This window comes from Lithobates pipiens, unplaced genomic scaffold, assembly GCF_037356315.1.
Source record: "Lithobates pipiens isolate NorthernLeopardFrog02 unplaced genomic scaffold, aLitPip1_a1.2 Scaffold_13, whole genome shotgun sequence".
NCBI classification, from domain to species: domain Eukaryota; kingdom Metazoa; phylum Chordata; class Amphibia; order Anura; family Ranidae; genus Lithobates; species Lithobates pipiens.
The window spans coordinates 484179882-484199819 of record NW_027507718.1 but is presented as its reverse complement, the minus strand read 5'-3'; the positions used below and the strand labels follow the sequence as shown (position 1 = coordinate 484199819).

The following is a 19938-nucleotide window of genomic DNA, read 5'->3' as shown; positions in this document are numbered from 1 at the left end:
CTTCATGTCCGCCGGCACCTGCCGATCATTCAGCACAAAGGCAGAATGGCGGTCTGCCTATGTAAACAAGACAGATCACTGTTCTGACAGAAGCGAAGGCATGGGTCCTGTGTCTCTGCAAAGCAGGGCCATGGATCTAGGTCTTCCCCTAATAAAAGCACCTCTCTCTGTACGCAAAAGCTAAGACTAGGAACACCGTTAACCCTTTGATCGTCCCTAATGTTAACCCCTTCCCAGCTAGTATCATCGGTGCACAGTGTGTTTGTAGCACTGATCACTGTATTAGTGTCACTGGTCCCCAAAAAGTGTCAGTGTATGACTGTTCGCCGCAATATTGCAGCCCCGCTATAAGTCGCTGATCGCCGCCATTACTAGTAAAAAAATCAAAATATCCCAGTTTGTAAATGCTATAATGCAAACCAATTAATATACGCTTAGTTGTTGGTGTGTCTGTGTGTGTGTGTGTTTTTTGTTTTGTTTTTTTGGATATGTTTTATAGCAGAAAGTAAAACATTGAGGTGTGGTTGTTTTTTTTTTTTTTTTTTTTTTTTTTTTTTTTTTTTTTTTTAAATTGTCCGTCTTTTTTTTTTGTTTTATAGCACAAAAAATAAAAATACAGAGGTAATCAAATACCACCAAAAGAAATCTATTTCTGGGGAAAAAAGACATACATTTTATTTGGTACATGGTTGCACGATTGCGCAATTGCCAGTTAAAGTAACAGTGCCATATCGCAAAAAATGGCCTGGTCAGGAAGGGGGGTAAATCTTTCAAAGGTCAAGTGTTTAACATTTTTTGTATTTGATCTTTTCAGCATTCAGCCTTCACAAAGGCATTTGACATGTACACAGACCTTCTCAATAACAGGCTAACCGGTGAGTATTTATAGCAGTTGGAACTCGAAAATAAACTCAGATTTGAATAGAACTGCAGCAGTTGAGCATCTTTTATATTCGGAATACAGTTCCCAATTACAAAGCATTAGGCACACTAATCTCAGATTGTATTTGATAGTGGCACAGGTCAAAGTATTTAGTAGAAAGAACTACCTAGTTAACGTTGAAGGAAAGTGTAAAGATTTTTTAGAAAGTGAACAGGCAGGTTCCTTATTGTAAAGGAGACATGCCATGTCTATTCTGCAATAAGACAAACTTACCTGCCTGTTCTGAGTCTTTTTTTAGGATGATTATTGAGCTGTGCATGCATAGCTCAGGATATATTCTTCGCACAGTTCCTCTGAGCCAGCATGAATAAATGCCTGTGCATGCATGGGAGTTATGTCATCCTGCATCACCCACTCAAGACAGCTGAAAACCTGCTACCTGGAAGAAGCCAGAGAGAAGTGAGGGACCTCACCATCTTGTATTCAGTGAAAAGAGTACAAGATGTTTTCAGAATGGAAGAGGTTCCAAGTGAGTGACTCTATTCTAAGGCTTGAGAAAGGGGCTAGATGTATGGAGACACATTGCAGTTTTTCCTTACACTGCAGCCAGCTTGGTATAGCTGTGCACTTTGCCTCTCCCCCCTGAGCTTCCTACCTCCAGTCTGGAGTGTAGCTTGTGCTGCTTTGCCAGCTGCCTGTACATACTGGCTTTGAGCTGAGGCTGTGCTGCAGCAGCTGTCTGTGGATCCTGGGCCTTTCCTTCTTTTACCTGTCCTCCTGCTGCATCCTGTGACCTGATGACTCTGCTTCTTGCTGTGGCTGATACTCTCTAATTAACCTCTCTAGCGGTATTCCCGAGTGAGACTCGGGGTGAATTCCCATTACCAAAAGCTGTAACCCTGAGCCACATCCATGTACAGCTTGCTTACCATGTCCCGAGGATCCCGTGATGTCTCCCTGCTGTGTGTGTGCGAGCTGTGTCTCCGCTCGATCTATCAGTGTCGGGCTACGTTCCCTGAGAGCATCACGATGGGTGGAAAAGGAGCCCGGCGCCAAATTCAGAAAGTGAATCAAATTATTTCACATCCCTTTTGTCCCCCCAGTGCTTTATCCAGTACCCCACATACAGATATATATATATATATATATATATATATATATATATATATATATATTATATTATATTATATTATATTATATTATATTATATTCTTTCTGCCTGGAAACTCCATAGCAATCAAAAAGTGGTTTTAGACCAGCTAGAAAACGGCAATAATAATTTAGAATCACTTGCAGATTTGAGTGATAGTGATTTGTGGGGATATTAGTCATCAAACACTGTAAAGTAATGACAGCGACCATTCAGCAACTGAGCAAATTTTAGTGTTTTTGATTTGATTACATTATTTAATACTTTTTATTTGTTATAATTATTATATTATATTTTATGATTTCATGTTTCAAACTTTATCATACTCGGGATGTCTACTAGCCTCTGGTTTGGACAGATTTACAGTGCCTTGCGAAAGTATTCGGCCCCCCTTGAACTCTTCAACCTTTTGCCACATTTCAGGCTTCAAACATAAAGATATACAATTTTTAATTTTTTGTGAAGAATCACCAACAAGTGGGACACAATTGTGAAGTGGAACGAAATCTATTGGATAATTTTAACTTTTTTAGCAAAGAAAAAAACTGAAAAGTGGTGCGTGCAAAATTATTCGGCCCCTTTACTTTCAGTGCAGCAAACTCAATCCAGAAGTTCAGCGAGGATCTCTGAATGATCCAATGTTGTCCTAAATGACTGATGGCGATTAAATAGAATCCACCTGTGTGTAATCAAGTCTCTGTATAAATGCACCTGCTCTGTGATAGTCTCAGGGTTCTGTTGAAAGCGCAGAGAGCATCATGAAGACCAAGGAACACACCAGGCAGGTCCGTAATACTGTTGTGGAGAAGTTTAAAGCCGGATTTGGATACAAAAAGATTTCCCAAGCTTTAAACATCCCAAGGAGCACTGTGCAAGCGATCATTTTGAAATGGAAGGAGTATCAGACCACTGCAAATCTACCAAGACCTTGGCCGTCCCTCTAAACTTTCAGCTCAGACAAGGAGAAGACTGATAAGAGATGCAGCCAAGAGGCCCATGATCACTCTGGATGAACTGCAGAGAACTACAGCTGAGGTGGGAGAGTCTGTACATAGGACAACAATCAGTCGTACACTGCACAAATCTGGCCTTTATGGAAGAGTGGCAAGAAAGCCATTTCTCAAAGATATCCATAAAAAGTCTCGTCTAAAGTTTGCCACAAGCCACCTGGGAGACACACCAAACATGTGGAAGAAGGTGCTCTGGTCAGATGAAACCAAAATTGAACTTTTTGCCCACAATGCAAAACGATATGTTTGGCGTAAAAGCAACACAGCTCATCACCCTCAACACACCATCCCCACTGTCAAACATGGTGGTGGCAGCATCATGGTTTGGGCCTGCTTTTCTTCAGCAGGGACAGGGAAGATGGTTAAAATTGAGGGGAAGATGGATGCAGCCAAATACAGGATCATTCTGGATAAAAACCTGTTGGAATCTGCAAAAGACCTGAAACTGGGACGGAGATTTATCTTCCAACAAGACAATGATCCCAAACATACAGCAAAATCTACAAAGGAATGGTTCACAAATAAACGTATCCAGGTGTTAGAATGGCCAAGTCAAAGTCCAGACCTGAATCCAATCGAGAATCTGTTAAAAGAGCTGAAAACTGCTGTTCACAAACGCTCTCCATCCAACCTCACTGAGCTCGAGCTGTTTTGCAAGGAAGAATGGGCAAGAATTTCAGTCTCTCGATGTGCAAAACTGGTAGAGACATACCCCAAGCGACTTGCAGCTGTAATCGCAGCAAAAGGTGGCTCTACAAAGTATTAACGCAAGGGGGCCGAATAATTTTGCACGCCCCACTTTTCATTTTTTTATTAGTTAAAGTTTCAAAAATCCAATAGATTTCGTTCCACTTCACAATTGTGTCCCACTTTGTTGGTGATTCTTCACAAAAAATAAAAATTTTATATCTTTGTTTGAAGCCTGAAATGTGGCAAAAGGTTGAAAAGTTCAAGGGGGCCGAATACTTTCGCAAGGCACTGTAAGTGAGTTATTCCTAAGAATTACAAGCCTACGATATAAAACGCCAAATTTCTATGCAAAACGATTGTACCGCTTTGTGCAAAAATCTGACATAATCATACCGCCAGGGAGGTTAAAGTACATGTAAGCGGGTGCTTTAATTTATATTTACAGTAGTGAAGAGGAGCATTCCAGTGACCTTGAGTGGAGAAAATTGGGTACTGTCCTTCTCAAGAGTCCGCCAACATAACCTGGGAGGAATTCCCATGGAGGGGAAACTGAAAGTTGTCCATGAGAGAGCTTTGTTCCAGAACATGGGATCAGCCAGACAAAAATGTCGTGCTGAAATGTTAATAACAGAATTTGACCCAGATGTCCCAGACACCAAAAGGTTGGGTGAGGAGCTTGAGAGGGATGCAATATCAAACAACCACTGGTGGGCGCTCCATTAGGGGCACGCCCCCCCCAATCCATGCGCCCCACCCCTAATCTACATGCAGGGCACCGGACGCATGAATTTCAATGTTTTAAATTTTTTAGCACATGATTAGAGCCCATGCCCTGAGCCCACCCAGTTATGTGACAATAGCAAATTAATATTCACTATGGTCTTCCTGCTTCTCCTCTCGGCCAATCAGGAAGCAGGTCTTAAGACCCGATTGGCCAAGAGAAGAAACAAACGTATTGGCAGGGGAAAGGGGGCCCCCGAGGTGGAGACGCAGGGGGAAGCTGCCCGTTGCCTGTAAGGGGTAATAGCGAGGGGGGGATGTTGGGGGTTTGAAGGGGTGGGGGGGGTCGGGTGTTTTTTTTTTTTTTTTGTTTTTTTTTTGACGCACCCCCCCCCCCCCCCCTCCCAAAAAAAAAAAAAAGAGCACCAGCCGCCACTGCAAACCACAAATAGATTAATCATTTCTTTGTCAGTGGGCAGGGGATCAAATACTTTTTTCCCTCACTGTAATAAAGTACGCCTAGTTGCTGACATCTCCCTGCACTCTGCTTTTTATATCTTCAAATGTAACCGGATAATTGAATTGTGGTCAGTGCTTTCTATACATAGAGTTCCTTCATTGCCATTTTAGCATCTGGATATTTAGTGGTTGATTTTACTAAAACTGGAGAGTGCACAATCTGGTGCGGTTCTGCAAAGAGACCAATCCAGCTTCTGGTGTTTTTTGTTTCTTTTTTGTCAAGGCTTAATTGAGCAAGCTGAAGTTAGAAGCTGATTGGCTAGCATGCTCAGTTGCACCATATCCCCCCCCCCCCCCCCCCCCCAGAATTGAAACCTAGCATGCTAAAACTGACTGTTTTAGCATACAAGTGTGACTAGACCCTCAGTTGTTAGAAATGTTTCTCATAAAGCCAAGCAGGAAGCAGGCTGTTTTTCCAATACATGTAGCTATTGAGAACATTGTTTTGTGGGGAAAAGTTTAATAGATCTTCCTTTTCTCTGAACAGGAGACGTACACACGTTCAATGCTCTCATCACTGCCGTTCCAAGAGTTAAACAAGACAGCAGAGAGAAGTGGGCTTTGATCGTGGTAAGACAAGTTGTTGCCTTGTGTCTTCATGGTAATCCTGGTCTATTGTATTGTGGACTTGTTGTGCTAATGAATGGTATATGGTGCAAGTAACGCAGGAGCACTTTCATTCCTGACAATCACACACACCATACCTGACATTAAAAAAAATCCAGTAATAAATATTACCCAGTCTCCAATGAGAGTCAAACTTGACTTGGTAGTTTGGATTCAGTTGGTGATGCATGAAAAAGAGGAGAAGTTGGTTACAGAATTTTAGGATTCTGTAACCAACAGAATTCTGCTTCTATAGAAGTTCATGTGCTTTTTCTTTAGGGGAATTGCACAGAATAAAGTCCAGTACCAACCTTTAGAAGTAAAGAAAAACAAAGCAGTTGTTGGGGAAGAAAATTAACCCCTTTAGCCCAGACTTCAGCACTTTGTCTGACAATTGCGCGGTAATGCTATGCTGTACCCAAACAAAATTTGATGTCCCCTTTTTTTTTATTAATTTTTTTCCCACAAATAGAGCTTTCTTTTCATGGTATTTGGTCACCTCTGCGGTTTTTATTTTTTGTGTTCTAATCAACAAATTTGAAAAAAACAATATTTAATACTTTTATAAAACATATCCAAAAGAAACTAATTTATTCATAAGTTCAGGTCAATATATATTCTTCTACATATTTTTGTTAAAAAAAAGCGCAACAAGAATATGTTGCTTGGTTTGCGCAAAAGTTATCTTGTCTTCAAACTATGGGAAAGATTTATGGACATTTTTATTTTACTTTTCTTTTATTTTTTTTATATGTTTTTACTCGTAATGGCGGCAGTCTGCGATTTTTAGCGGGACTGCATCATTTGGCAGACAAATCTGACCCTAAGTGACACTTTTTGGGGACCAGTGACATTATTACATTGATCAGTGCTAAAAAAGAAAGAAAAAGCACTGATCAATGTATAAATTACACTGGCAGGGAAGGGGTTAACACTAGGAGGGGGTGAAGGGGTTGAATGTGTTCCCCCAGCATGTTCTCACTGTGTGGTGGCTGGGCTCACTAGAAACACCACAGAGATCACTGTTCCCGATCACTGTTCCCGATCACTGGGAACAGCAGATCTCCATGATGCCTCCTGTCAGAACGGGGATTCTTGTTTACATGGGTAGATCCCCATTTTGCCTCTGTACTGCAATCGTGGGTCGCCGGAAGAAATCGAGCCGTGGGCACGCGTCCAGTGTGTTACATGCACGGACCGCCGTATGGATATGGCAATTTGTGCAATCGAGTCAACCTGCCGCCGTATATATACAGTGGCTGGTTGGTAAGTGGTTAAATAATCAGTTCTTACTGCAATACTTGCCTCCCATACTGTGCTGTCCCCAGGGTTTCATGAACCTGGCAGCCTGGTCAAATCAATGACGGGCAGCTAGCTGTACCGACCTCAATGAGCACGCTGCATGAATCGGGACACAAACGCATTCTGATTAGTGCATTTGGACTTGTACGGATGTGCTCCCTGGGATGTGCATGGAGGTCCATGCAGCCAGCCGCCTGTCATTGATTTTAACAGGCTGCCTGTACAGGATACCTGTGCATTCTGTGTGGCTGAAGATGGCTCTTCACACAGACCTAAATAAGGCCTAAGGCCTTAGGCTGGTACCTTCAAGTAATGGAAAGGTTTTGAGGACCTGCCCCTCTATAACTCTACCCCATTCTGTGAGTCTTCAGTTTTTTGCTCCTGTCTTAGTGGTAGACCTCTTCTTGTTTATGGAGAAATTACTTTTGGCTCAACTACTTTTTATATTTTCTTTTTGGGTTCTTCAATCAGCTATTCATTGCCTGCTAATGCAACAATGGAAGATTTGGTCATTGGATCCCGCATGGGCACTCACCTCAGCAATTTGTGCAGCATGTGTAGTTGGACACAGGGTCCTATACAGGACGTGGTTTGGGTTCCCTGTGGAACCCAGGCCCTGAAGACCCCTCAGGGGCATATCCACCATGATTGGCGAAGCTGGGGCTCTATATAGGGACCATCAACATGGACAGATAAGATAGGGTTACTGTAAAAAGTAAATGTTTATGTAATATATATACTTTACAGAGTAAAGATTCCAAACTTTGCACTAAATTTCAACAACTCAGAGCTTGGTGTCATGTAGATGACCAATAGTTTCATCACAAAAGCTGAACTCTTTATTGCTCCTTCTGCCCAGAGTATTTAATGTGGTGCACAGGTGCCCGCACAGAAGAACACCCTCACCAGTAGCAGTGGTGGAAACCAAGCAAATGGTAGCTACAGCAAAAACTCAGGCTAACATTCGCTCTGTCGAAGGCCCACACAGCACTCTGCATCTGAATTCCTTTGCACCTGAACAGGACCTGATTTTTAACACCGGTCTCTGCATCTGATTCTAGCTCTATCTCGGGCACATAACAAGTGGCACTGTCACACTTGACTCTCCTCCATCTCGCCATGTACATTCCCCATTTAAGACATTCCCCATTTATGAATAGAATGAGCAATTTATGATGATTTGTTTAAATCCAGAAAAAAATGTCACCTCTCCAAAAAATCATTGGCGAGCTCTAACTAGTCTGCAAATGTATTCACAAAAAAGTGGTCTTTTCTGGTAGATCTTCCATCTCATTGTTAAAGGGGATCTTCACTGCATGTAAGCACCACAAACCAAAAACGCTAGGGATGCACCGATACCATTTTTTTTTTTTTTTTTTTACAAGTATCTTCTGCCCTCAGCTGCTGATTTTTAATATATGGACACTTACCTGCCCAGGACGCCTGCGATGTCCTCACCCGAAGCCAATCTGTCTGCCGGCTTTTCAGTCTCTGGTTCTCTACTGCGCATGCGCAAGTTCACTGGGCCCTGCTTCTAGGACCTGTGTGTCTCTTAGAAAACAGTGGGGGGAGGAGGGGCCAGACATGGCGTAGATGGCTGCGGATACTGCAGTGATCTATGTCTGGAAATGTGAGCAAATACCCGGATTATACTTGTATCTGTGTCCTCCCCCGAAAAGGTGCCAAATGTGACACTGGAGGGGGTGAGGAAAAAGCGAAAATGCAATTTTTGGGTGGAACTCTGCTTTAAGTGTAAATGTGAGATCTGAGGTCTTTTTGACCCCAGATCTCACATTAGAGGCCCTGTCCTGCTTATTACTGTTACAAGGGATGTTTACATTGCTTGTAATAGGAATAAAAGTGATCAAAAAAATATATTTTTAAAGGGACAGTGTAAACCTTTTAAAGTAAAATAAACAAGAAAACAAAATGTAACACACCCCATCCCTCAGCTTGCACGCAGAAGCAAGTCGCACCCACATATATAACAGTGCTTAAACCACACATGTGAGGTATCGCCGCTGCGATCATTAGAGCAAGAGCAATAATTCCAGCACTAGACCTCCTCTGTAACTCTAAACAGATAACCTGTAAAAAAAATTTAAAGCATTGCTTATGGAGATTTTTAAGTATCGTAGTTTGTTGTCATTCTACGAGCGTCCGCAATTTTAAAGCATGATATGTTGGGTATCAATTCACTCGGTGTGCCATCATCTTTCATATTATATAAAAAATATTGGGCTAACGTTACCTATTTATTTATTTATTTTTTAATTCAAGAGTGTATTTGTCTTGTATTCACCGATCGACACAGCTCCTCTCTGTAACTAAATGGTTTGTTAGCCTGCCATTAGGAGAACTAGGCAAACAATTGTAACACAATACACTGAACTTCAGTCCCGCCCCGGGGGGGCGGACCCTGTGCTAACAACCCTCGCTGCTCCCAGGCAGAACTCCGTTTTATTTTGCCTAGTAAGGAGAATGACCTAGGAATCCCTGCGGGCCCTTTGGTCCATTTTTGTGATGCAGGTTTGATGTTTTTTTGCGCAAGAGGAAAGATCCTTAGATCATCTATCAACTGCCGGCTGGGTGACAGGCTGGTTAAGTTATCCTTGTAGTCCCCCCCAGTCCGGCCATCGAGCGTGTGCAGGCCGCAGCAAAGGCTCGGCAGACCATGACATACCTCAGCTCCAGAGGTGGTCGGTGAGCCTTAATGCTCCGGGGTATACATATGACCGGGCTACTGATGTCTGGATCACAGTATACCGGGCCAGCAGCTACCCTATAACTGCGCAGGAGTAGGTCTGTGATGGAATGTCTCCCAGCTCTTCAGGACTGGTAAGTACGACTCTCCCTGCTTCGGTGGGGTGAGCAGCTGGGCATTCCCTCGGAGGTTGATTTGGGGGCCACCTCACCTCCTTCTCTTCTCTCCCACGTCCCTATCTCCCCTCCTTGGGGGGGTGGATGCATGTGCTGCGGGCGGTGTGTGTGTTGGATTCGCTGGATTTATCACCTGTAGGGGGCTCTGTGCGGCTAGCGTGGTCCTGGTCCCGGTCTGGGGGGTCCCAAAAGGTGTCTGTGGAGGTGTTCTGACTGTTGGCAGGCAGTACTGTTCTGTGATTTTCCTTTCACCGCATGGTGCTGTCCGGTAGCCAACTTGGCTGTGGGCGAAGCAGGTTCCCCTTGTGAGCCTCAGCAGCCAACTTCTATAGGATTTTCCTATTAGTTGCATTGGTGGCCATTTTCTTGAAGTCTGAGCGCTCTTTTCACCGCAGTTCTCTTGTGACCGCCTCACATGTGCTCTCACATGCTGTTTCCTGTGTCCACTGTGTATGCAGGACGCTGGATGGCTCTTCCCTGAACGTTGGTGCAAGCTCTGCAGAACGTTTCACTGCTATCCTATACAGCTGCTGCCGACAGTTTCTTCACTTTGCAACTGGGTAACCTCCTGGGGACTACAGGCACGGCTAGTAACATTCACAGAATGTCCCAGGGTGGAGAGTCTGGCGCTAGGTACCCCTACCCCCCCCCCCCATGCGGTGGCAGCAGGAGGGTGGGACCTTCACTGTCCTAAGTCCCCTTGCAGATGGCAGACAGGGTATGGTTAGCATGGCTTCAGAAGCTGGTGTTTGTTCCCCCCTGAAATTCAGGCTATTGCAACCGGGTCACCTGCGGATAGCGCTGTGCCCATGGACACCCTGACGGTGGTCCTTAACTCTTTTTTTGCAAAAATAGAGGCGGTGCGTGGAAGGAAAAATGCGCGTAAGCGGCCCCTACCCCTCCCCCCGTCCTCTGGAGAAAGCTTTGATGCAGACTCGGGCCCTGCTGCGGCTGGTAACCCCCTGCTCTGACCTATCAGATGAGGCTGACCAGGACTATTTGGACAGTGAGGATGTTTCCCCCTCTGGGCGCGACAAAGCGCTTGTTGGAGCACTTATCACAGCTGTGTGTGATACCCTGAAGATATAGGAGCCAGCGGATCCCTCTGCTGAGGTAGCGGTCCCTTTTGGGTCCCGCAAGCCAGCACGTTCACCTAAGGTGTTCCCATATTTGGCTTATTTTGACAAGTTCATCTACAGGGAATGGGGTCGGCCGTAAAGGACCTTTTCGGTTCCCAAAAACATGGGGGTGCGTTACCCCTTTGAGGAAAGCCTTCTCAAACAATGGTCGGCTCCTCCGGTCATGGACCCCCCAGTATCCAGGTTAAATAAAGTAACCACAATCCCGGTAGAGGTGACTCCTGCATTCAAGGATCCCACAGACAGGAAGGCTGAGGCAGTGGCTCATTCCTTGTTTACGGTTGGGGGGGGGGGGGGGGGGGGTCAGCCGTGCAACCTGTACTGGCATCAGCACTTGTGTCACAGACCCTGACTGAGTGGGCAAAACTTTTGCACCGTGAATTGGGAGAGCAAAACGCCTCCCCTGTCTGCGGGGAACTAGCAGACCAACTAGTGCAAGGCCTTAAGTACGTTTGTGACGCGCCCCTGGATACTCTCCCTATGTTATCCTGGGTTTCAGTGTCAGCTGTGGTGCTGAGGCACCTGATTTGGCTTAAATGCTGGTCTGTTGACCAGGCATCCAAAAAAGCCCTGACGGATCTTCCCTTCCTTGGCGACCGGCTCTTTGGAGCCTCACTGGATGACATTATTAAAAATGCCAAGGGTGGTAAGAGTACACTACTCCCACAGGCCAGGAAGGCTAAGGAGCCACGCCGCAGGCAAGGGCCCTCTTTTTCCGCTCACAAGAGGCTTTTTTTCGTCTGCCCGGTGCTTCGACAAAAATTACCAGTTTGTGGCTCTTCCTTTTGGCCTGGCATTAGCCCCCCGAGTCTTTACCAAAGTACTGGATCCAGTATTGGCGTTGCTGCGACAACGCGGAATCGCGATTGTGGGTTACCTGGACGATCTCCTCCTGAGAGCATCTTCCGCCTCAGAATTAGAGGAGGATGTGGCAATCACCATGTAGACTCTGCGAGAATTTGGGTGGCTGTTGAACCTATTGAAGTCGGTGGTTGTACCGACCCAGCGTCTAGAGTACCTGGGTTTACTATTGGACTCCAGGGAAGCGAGGGTCTTTCTCCCCTGAGACAAATTGCAGACTCTCAGATCTGCGGTCAAACTACTGATGCTCCGCTTTTGCATGCGAGTACTGGGGCTCATGGTAACCTCCTTCGAGGCAGTACCTTATGCCCAGTTCCACACCAGTGTCCTGCAGAAGGAGATTTGGACGAAATGGGACAAGTCTCAGTTTTCCCTGGCTCGACAGGTCCAGGTGAGCCAGCCAGTCAGGGACTCTCTGATCTGGTAGTTGAGGTCCCCGGTGATTCAGTCCGGGAAATCGTTCCTTCCTCTGAAATGGATGTGATCACTACGGATGCCAGTCTATCCGGCTGGGGTGGAGTGATGGGGATTCAGTCGGCTCAGGGCCTCTGGTCGACGGATGAATCCAGGTTGCCGATCAATCTGCTCGAATTGAGAGCGATCAGGCTGTGCCTCCACACGTGGTCGACGTGTCTTCAAGGACGTCTGACCAGGATACAGTCCGACAACGCCACGGCTGTGGCGTACATAAATCACCAAGGGGGAACAAGAAGCTCAGCTGCTGCTCGGGAGGTTGCTCACATACTTCGGTGGGCAGAGCGACACGTTCCAGCCCTGTCAGACATTTACATCCCGGGGGTGGAAAATTTGTCAGGTGGACTATCTGAGTCATCAGATGCTGGACCCAGGAGAATGGGCGTTGCATCCGGAAATATTCAGGCTGTTGTGCCTGAAATGGGGCACACCAGATGTGGATCTATTGGCCTACCGTCTCAATTGGAAGGTGCCAAGATTCGTGTCCAGGACAAGAGATCTGTGGGCAGATGCGTCAGATGCACTGGTAGCTCCGTGGGATCAGTACCAGCTGATCTACGCCTTTCCTCCACTAAAACTGTTGCCACGTCTGCTTCGCAGAGTGGAAGCCGAGGGGATTCCAGTAATCCTGGTTGCCCCAGATTGGCCTCAGCGGCCCTGGCACGCAGACCTGGTACGTCTGGTGGCAGAAGCTCCCTGGCGAGAGGATCTCCTGTCTCGGTCCAATCTTTCACCCTGCTTTTACCATCGCTGGCTTTAACGGCATGGCTATTGAGAGCCAGGTGCTGAGGAGCCGGGGTCTGTCGGACTTGGTGATTCCTACTATGATGAGGGTGTGGAAATCTTCACGGAAGATATACCATCGTACCTGGAAGGCCTACATCTCCATGTGTGAGGAGAAAGGATGGCATCTGCGCTCCTTTTCTATATCCAGGATCCTGCTGTTTCTTCAGCAAGGAGTAGACGAGAGGTTGGCTTTAAGCACCATTTAAGGGGCAAATTTCAGCCTTGGTTGTCCTTCCTTTTTTTTTTTTTTTTTTTTCAGCGAACCCTGGCGTCTCACTCATTAGTGAGTACCTTCGTTCAGGGGGTGCGACCATGTAGTCCCTCCAGTGCGTCTGCCATTACCCCCATGGGATTTGAACCTGGTGTTGTCGGAGCTTCAAAAGCCACCGTTTGAAAACATCAGAGAGCTTCCCCCGTTGACCCTTTCACAGATGGTGGTCTTCCAAGTGGCCATCACATCGGCCAGAAGGGTTTTCGGAATTGGTGGCCTTGTCATGCAAGTCGCCTTATCTGGTCATCCACAGGGATAAGGTGGTGTTGCGTCCGCAACCGTCCTTTTTCTACCGAATGTGGTTTCGACTTTTCATCTCAATGAGGACATTGTATTACCATCGTTGTGTCCTAAGTCGAAGCACCCCAAAGAGGTGGCCCTTCAAGCTCTCGATGTGGTTAGGGCTCTGAAGGTGTACTTGTCTGCCACGGCTCCCTTTCGGAAGTCAGACTCACTGTTTGTTTCGGTGGCTGGTCCAAAGAAGGGTATGGCAGTCTCGTCGGCCACCATTTCCAGGTGGATCAGACAGATTGTAGTCCAAGCCTACACCTTGAAGGGGCAGGTGTCCCCCTTTCCAGTCACGGCCCACTCTACAAGAGCTATCGGAACGTCTTGGGCCTTCCGACACCAAGTGCCTGTCGCTCAGGTGTATAAGGCGGCGACCTGGTCGTCCTTCCATACGCTTACCAAGTTCTACAAGGTAGATGTCAGTGCATCGGCTGATACCTGTTTTGGCCGCAAAGTTTTGCAGGTGGCCGTGCAGTTGCAATCGTGATTTATTTTTATTTTTTCCTGTTTTTTGATAAAAAGCAGTACTGTTTGTTAATGCACTGTTGCATTACTCCCGCAAAAAAGGTTGCGGTGTTGGGGATTTCTCCTGTTGAGAGGGCCCGGTTATGGAGGTGTGTTTTTTCTGTACACTGCTGTTTTTTTGTGGGTTTAGTTTCACTAGTTCCCACTTGCCATGGTGGATGAAGTTTTAATGCTGTTTTTTCCCACCCCTCGTTTGGCACTGCTTGGGGAAGTCCCATTTAGTTACAGAGAGGAACTGTGTCGGTTAATATAAGAGAAAATAGGATTTTTGTACTCGCCGTAAAATCCTTTTCTCTGTAATTCACCGACCAACACAGCACCCACCCCTCCTTTTCTCTACGTTATACTGCTTGTTGACGTACTGAGTTCTGCCTGGGAGCAGGGAGTGTTAGCACAGGGTCCGCCCCCCAGGGCGGGACTAAAGTTCTGTGTATTGTTACAATTTTTTGCCTAGTTCTCCTAATAACAGGCTAACAAACCATTTTAGTTACAGAGAGGAGCTGTGTCGGTCGGTGAATTGAAGAGAAAATAATTTTACGGTGAGTACAACAGTCCTATTTTTTTTTTTTTTTCCCCCCAAAAAATGTTGTTTGTAAGTCCGCTGCACAAATACGATCTCCATTGTATCTACTAGGGTGTCTGCTAAAAAAAAAAATGTTTGGAGATTTGAAGTAATTTTCTAGCCAAAAAATACAGATTTTAACTTGTAAACAACAAATGTCAGAAATAGGCTTGATTTTTTTTTTCCATTTGTCAGTGGGGAAATCCCACTGACAGCTGAATGAACCAAGCCTAAAAGTATCAGTTTCAGGTATTGGTGCATTTGCATAGTATCAGCGCAACCCTAGAAAACGCTATTTAATTTATTTTTAAATATTTAAAGCAAACTCCCCCATCCATCCGTCCATATCTCCGCGCTTTAATTTGTTGAGAGATCACTTTGAATCTCCAGCCGCCCCTCCCCAGCATTTGCGGCTATGGCCATCTTGAGTGAGGGCAAATGATTAATGTAGCATTCACTTCCTGGTATCCATTTGCACTTAGCTCAAGCATGCATGCCTGCAGGAGTCTGTGCTTGGCTAAGAAAACCCCTTCTCTTCTTCTCCCTTCCTGAAGACCCCTGGGATGTACAACATACAAAAAAAGGAAAAAAATTTTAAACAAGTAAATATGATATACGTTCCGATCTGTTTACTAATTCTAATACCATGAGGATTATAAAAATGTTGATTAGGAGAGTGTGGTTCCACTTTAAACGAACCTCTCACTGTACCAATTGAAGATGTTCCTTCATTATCAGATAGGAAGTTTGAGATGCTTTTTAACCACTTGCTTACTGGGCACTTAAACCCCCCTCCTGCCCAGACCAATTTTCAGCTTTTATTGCTGATGCACTTTGAATGACAATTGTGCGGCCATACAACACTGTACACAAATTAAATTTTTATCATTTTTTTCCCACAAATAGAGCTTTCTTTTGGTGGTATTTAATTACAGCTGGGAGTTTAATTTTTTGCTAAACAAACAAAAAAAGATGCAAAAAAAAAAAATCATGTTTAATAGTTTGTTATAAAATTTTGCAAACAGGTAATTTTTCTCCTTCATTGAAGTGCGCTGATGAGGCGGCACTGATAGGCTGCATTGGTGGGCACCGATAGGCACAGTTAAGATGGCACAGATGGGGTGGCACGGATGGGTGGCACTAAGGGGCACTGATAGGTACCACTGATTGATAGATGGGACTGATTGGCTCTGATAGATGACACTGGGCACGGATATGTGGCACTGGGGTGCAGCACCGTTGTTGAGGCAGATTGTGGGCACTGCTGGGTGGCACTGTGGGCACTGCTGGGTGGCACTGATGGGGGGGCACTTATTTTTTAATGAAGTGGCACTGGCAGGGGGCAGGTGAGCACTTGCAGGTGGGCACTGGCAGGGCTGGCCGTGATAGGGACTAAAGTCCCGATCACGGCCGCCTGTGATCGGCTCTTTTTTTTTTTTTTTTGTCAGCACGAGGAGGAATAATAGCCAATTCCCGGCTCCGTTGTATCACATGATCAGCTGCCATTGGCTGACAGCTGATCACGTGGCAAGGGGTCGGGATCGACCCCTTGCTCAGATCAGTGATCAGGCGAGTCTCATAGACTCACCGATCAGAGCGTGCCGCGCGCGCCCCTTAGGGGGCGCGCAGGCTGCTCGTGCACGGGACGATGTCAATAGACGTAGTCCTGGCAAAGGAGGTCTGCGCTGTAGCCGTCATTCGGCTATAGCGCGGGTCTCAAGTGGTTAAGGCTCTTTTACACTTGCAGACCCAGCTCTGCAGCTAGCTCTCACTTCTGTCTGTTCAGTTGCAGCTAACTGGACTAGGACTGTAAATAAGCAACATGATCCTGTGTTCTAGGATCATCCTTTTTAACCGGGCAAATAATGTCCACTCTTTTTTTGTGTGGATGTCCTAGAACAAGTAATGACACATTTCTGAAAGGCACTAATCTCGATTCACATGCGCAGAATCTTGTGGCTCAAGGTATGCTCAGCTCAAGCTGCCTGCAAAAGATGCCCCACAAATATGCCCTTTTGAAGTAGGATGTCTCTTTGAGGCACTTGACAAATTCATCCAAGATGTAACAGGAGGAAATATTCCAAACCTCCCTCTCCTCAGGAGTCTCTATCTTTTCATAAAGCAGAGCACCTCAACTCTACCCAAGCTTCAACTTTGAAACCAAAATTGAGTCCTTCCTTTTGGCATGAGGCTTGGCCCACAAGTGTCCCATGTCTTCCACAGAGCCCCCTTTCCTATAAAGGGGGTTGTTTCAATCTTCTATAAAATCAGTCAAAATCTGCCCAAGGACAGTCAGATTTGCAGATTGTCCTGAACCATTTTTCTTTTCCTAGGAAGTAATTGTGCCAGTACCCCTATCCTGGATCTAAAATATCTCAACAAATACTTTCAGATTCCAAAATTTTGCCCGGAAACTTCAAAGTCCGTTATTGCCTCCCTGTGATGGAGACACTTGGCATTCGTAGACATCAAGGATGCCTATCTGGATATTTCCATTCATTCACATCAGTGTTTTCTACACTTTTCAGTAAGAGACCATCACTTCCAGTTTACCGCATTGCTATTTGGTCTAACTTCGTCTCCCAGAGTGTTCACAAAGGTCCTTCTACCTCTTCTTGCTCTTATTAGAACTCAGAGCATCCTAGTCACAGTTTATCTAGACTATCTTCTCATTCCTCGTCCTTCCAGCTGTCGACAGGACAATTCAAATGCTCCAGGCTTTCAGTTAAGGGGTCAACTTCCAAAAATCTGCTGTCCCACCTTCTCGTCACCTGGAATACTTGGGTCTGATCCTGGACATATCCCAAGCAAAGGTATCCCTTCCAGAGAAGAAACTGCTTTCTCAGAACTCTGACTCAGGACTTGAGGTGAAAGAGCCATGCCTCTGAGAAACTCCATGAGTGTTCAAAATCTCACGGTAGCCTCTGAGGCTGTTCCGCTCACCTAATTGCATTTAAGACCTCTATTTGCCAAGAATCGGACGCAACATAACAACTCTGATACAAGACCATTATACGCAAGTTCTAGCTGTAGTGTGTATATATAGGACTTGAATGTAAGGAAATGGTCAACTCCCACTGCCAGCAACAATATGACCTTTTAAGGACTTAGTAAGTTTGCAATGACATTCCTTTGGTATGAAGTCAGCCAAGGCAACCAATATATTGGAGGCTTTCTTTGATATTTTGAGACAACTAGACAACTTTAATAAGTAAATATGAAATATGCAATTTCATCAACCTCTAACACAACATCTTGTTGGCTTGAAACAAAAATACTCCTTCCATCAACCTTCTCATGCTCCTGTCCAGCCAAGCAAGGACTTCCCAAGCTTGGTGGATCTGCAGCCCAGCCTTAAAAATGGAGAAACCTATACTTATCACTGCAAAGTAGTAATGACAGATCCCAGTCTTTCTGCCTGCAGAGGAGTGTTCCAGTCCCTCCACAGTTCAGTGACCCTAGTCATTTATGGAAGCAAAGCTCCCCATCCGTATCTTAACGCTTAGAGCAAGAAGGTTGGCTCTGCAGCACTGGACCCCCTTCTCATCCTTCTGCAAGGGTACCCAATAAGACTGCAATCGGATAACCTATGGCTGTGGCCTGCCTCAACCACCAGGAGTCATACATCCTTGAAGGAAACAAGTCAGGTCATCTTGTGAACAAGGAAACGCTGTCCAGCTATCTCTGCTGTGCACATCTGTGGACAACTTGAAGGCAGATTGCCTCAACCCTCATTGTCTGGGGAATCCATTTTTTGACCTCTATAATCTGATATGTCCGAGATAGGGAGGGGGCTGGGGCGCACCCAGATGTGGATATCTTGGCACCCAGTTTCAACAACCAGCTACCTCTGTGGCCCGGACCAAGGATCCTCTAGCACTGGCATGGGATGCTTTGACAAATCCCTGACCTTGGTTCAGTCTAATCTGTGCCTTACCTCAAGTTCAAATTCTACCCTGCCTTCTCCACAGAATACAGAGAAAATGGGTTACTCTGGTTGCACCTGTTGGTCCAGAAGAACATAGACCTACTCAGACTGATAGACAACCCCTGGTCTCTCCTTCTTCCTTTTTTTTTTTTTTTTTTTTATGGGTCACACATGCTGCCTCAGGGCACACTATTTCTTCCTGCTTCTCAGCAGTCACTGACTCTAACATCATTGGCTGTTGAAGTCCAAATCTTAAAGGACAGAAGAGTTTCTGAGTCTGAAATTCCTACTTTACTGAAGGCAAGGAAAGACTCTTCCAGAAAGATCTATCATCATACCTGTATATCCTTTTTTGCCTGATGTAAACACAGGCTCCTTGATCCCAGAGACTGCTCTGTGCCTCACATTCTGGCCCTCCTACAATCGGTACCTAACTCCTGTGAGTGATGAGCTGTCAGTGACCACTCAGCTGGTGTAGCAGTCTGGGGATCTAAAACCCCTGATCTTCTTGCCCTTCTTTCTGTAGAACTTCCCGGAAGGATCACAGCAATTATTTTTGGTCAAGGCTGTCGTGACAGATTTGACCAGTCGGAATTGCTCTAATCCATCCTGGAAGCCCTACAGAAAGAAGAGTAGGGACTGACAGCTCAACCCTCCCCCTCCCAAAAGGCAAGTACAGCAGGGACTGAGGAAGGTGAAGGATGTTGGTTTACCTTTTTCATTTTTTCTGAAGAGTATTGAGTATTTGAGGTTAATTTAAAATCAGACCCTTCCTTTCAGCACCCTGTGCTTCCTTGGGATCGCAGTCTGGTTCTCTCTGCCCTGCAGAAACTGTCTGAACCCATCAGGGTTAGATGATCTGTCCTGCAAAGTGGCCCTGGTACTTTTCTTCCCCTGTTTTTAGTATTGCCTCCATATTCACTGTGCATTTTTTTTTTTTTGCGGAAAGATCCAGGATACACAATTGCTTTTTTGTTTTTATATATATTCTTTTGGCATTCAAATTTTTTTCGCCACATCTTTGTTGATTTACAATCCTTTGTAACCATTTTTTTTATTTTTTATTTTTTTGCAATTTTTAGTGGAATAGCTGTGTTTCACTTTCCATATCTTGGTGACTGCTAACCTGCATCTCCCACTAAATACCTTTTTTAAAGTGACACATTCCTGGGCACTCTCCTAGGCTTGACATATTGGCCTGGAAACGCATTGCCTTGTGCTTGGAATTGCTTTATGAATGTATGTAGTTATCTAATTCTAAATAATACAAGAATATAGTTTTGTGTTTTTTAATGTGTTTTCAGTATGCTTGCTGGTTGGTAATCCCTGCGTAAAAACATAATT

The 19938-nt window shown here is 45.3% G+C and overlaps 1 protein-coding gene across 1 annotated transcript in view; it reads left to right on the top strand.

Annotated features, from left to right (window-relative positions):
- The window catches only part of PTCD3 (pentatricopeptide repeat domain 3), a 141918-nt gene that overhangs the window by 46882 nt on the left and 75098 nt on the right, over positions 1 to 19938 (top strand). The window contains exons 11-12 of the mRNA XM_077477980.1: positions 815 to 875; positions 5460 to 5542. Of these exons, the coding sequence (XP_077334106.1) occupies positions 815 to 875; positions 5460 to 5542 (144 nt within the window). The remainder of the gene's footprint in view (positions 1 to 814; positions 876 to 5459; positions 5543 to 19938) is intronic.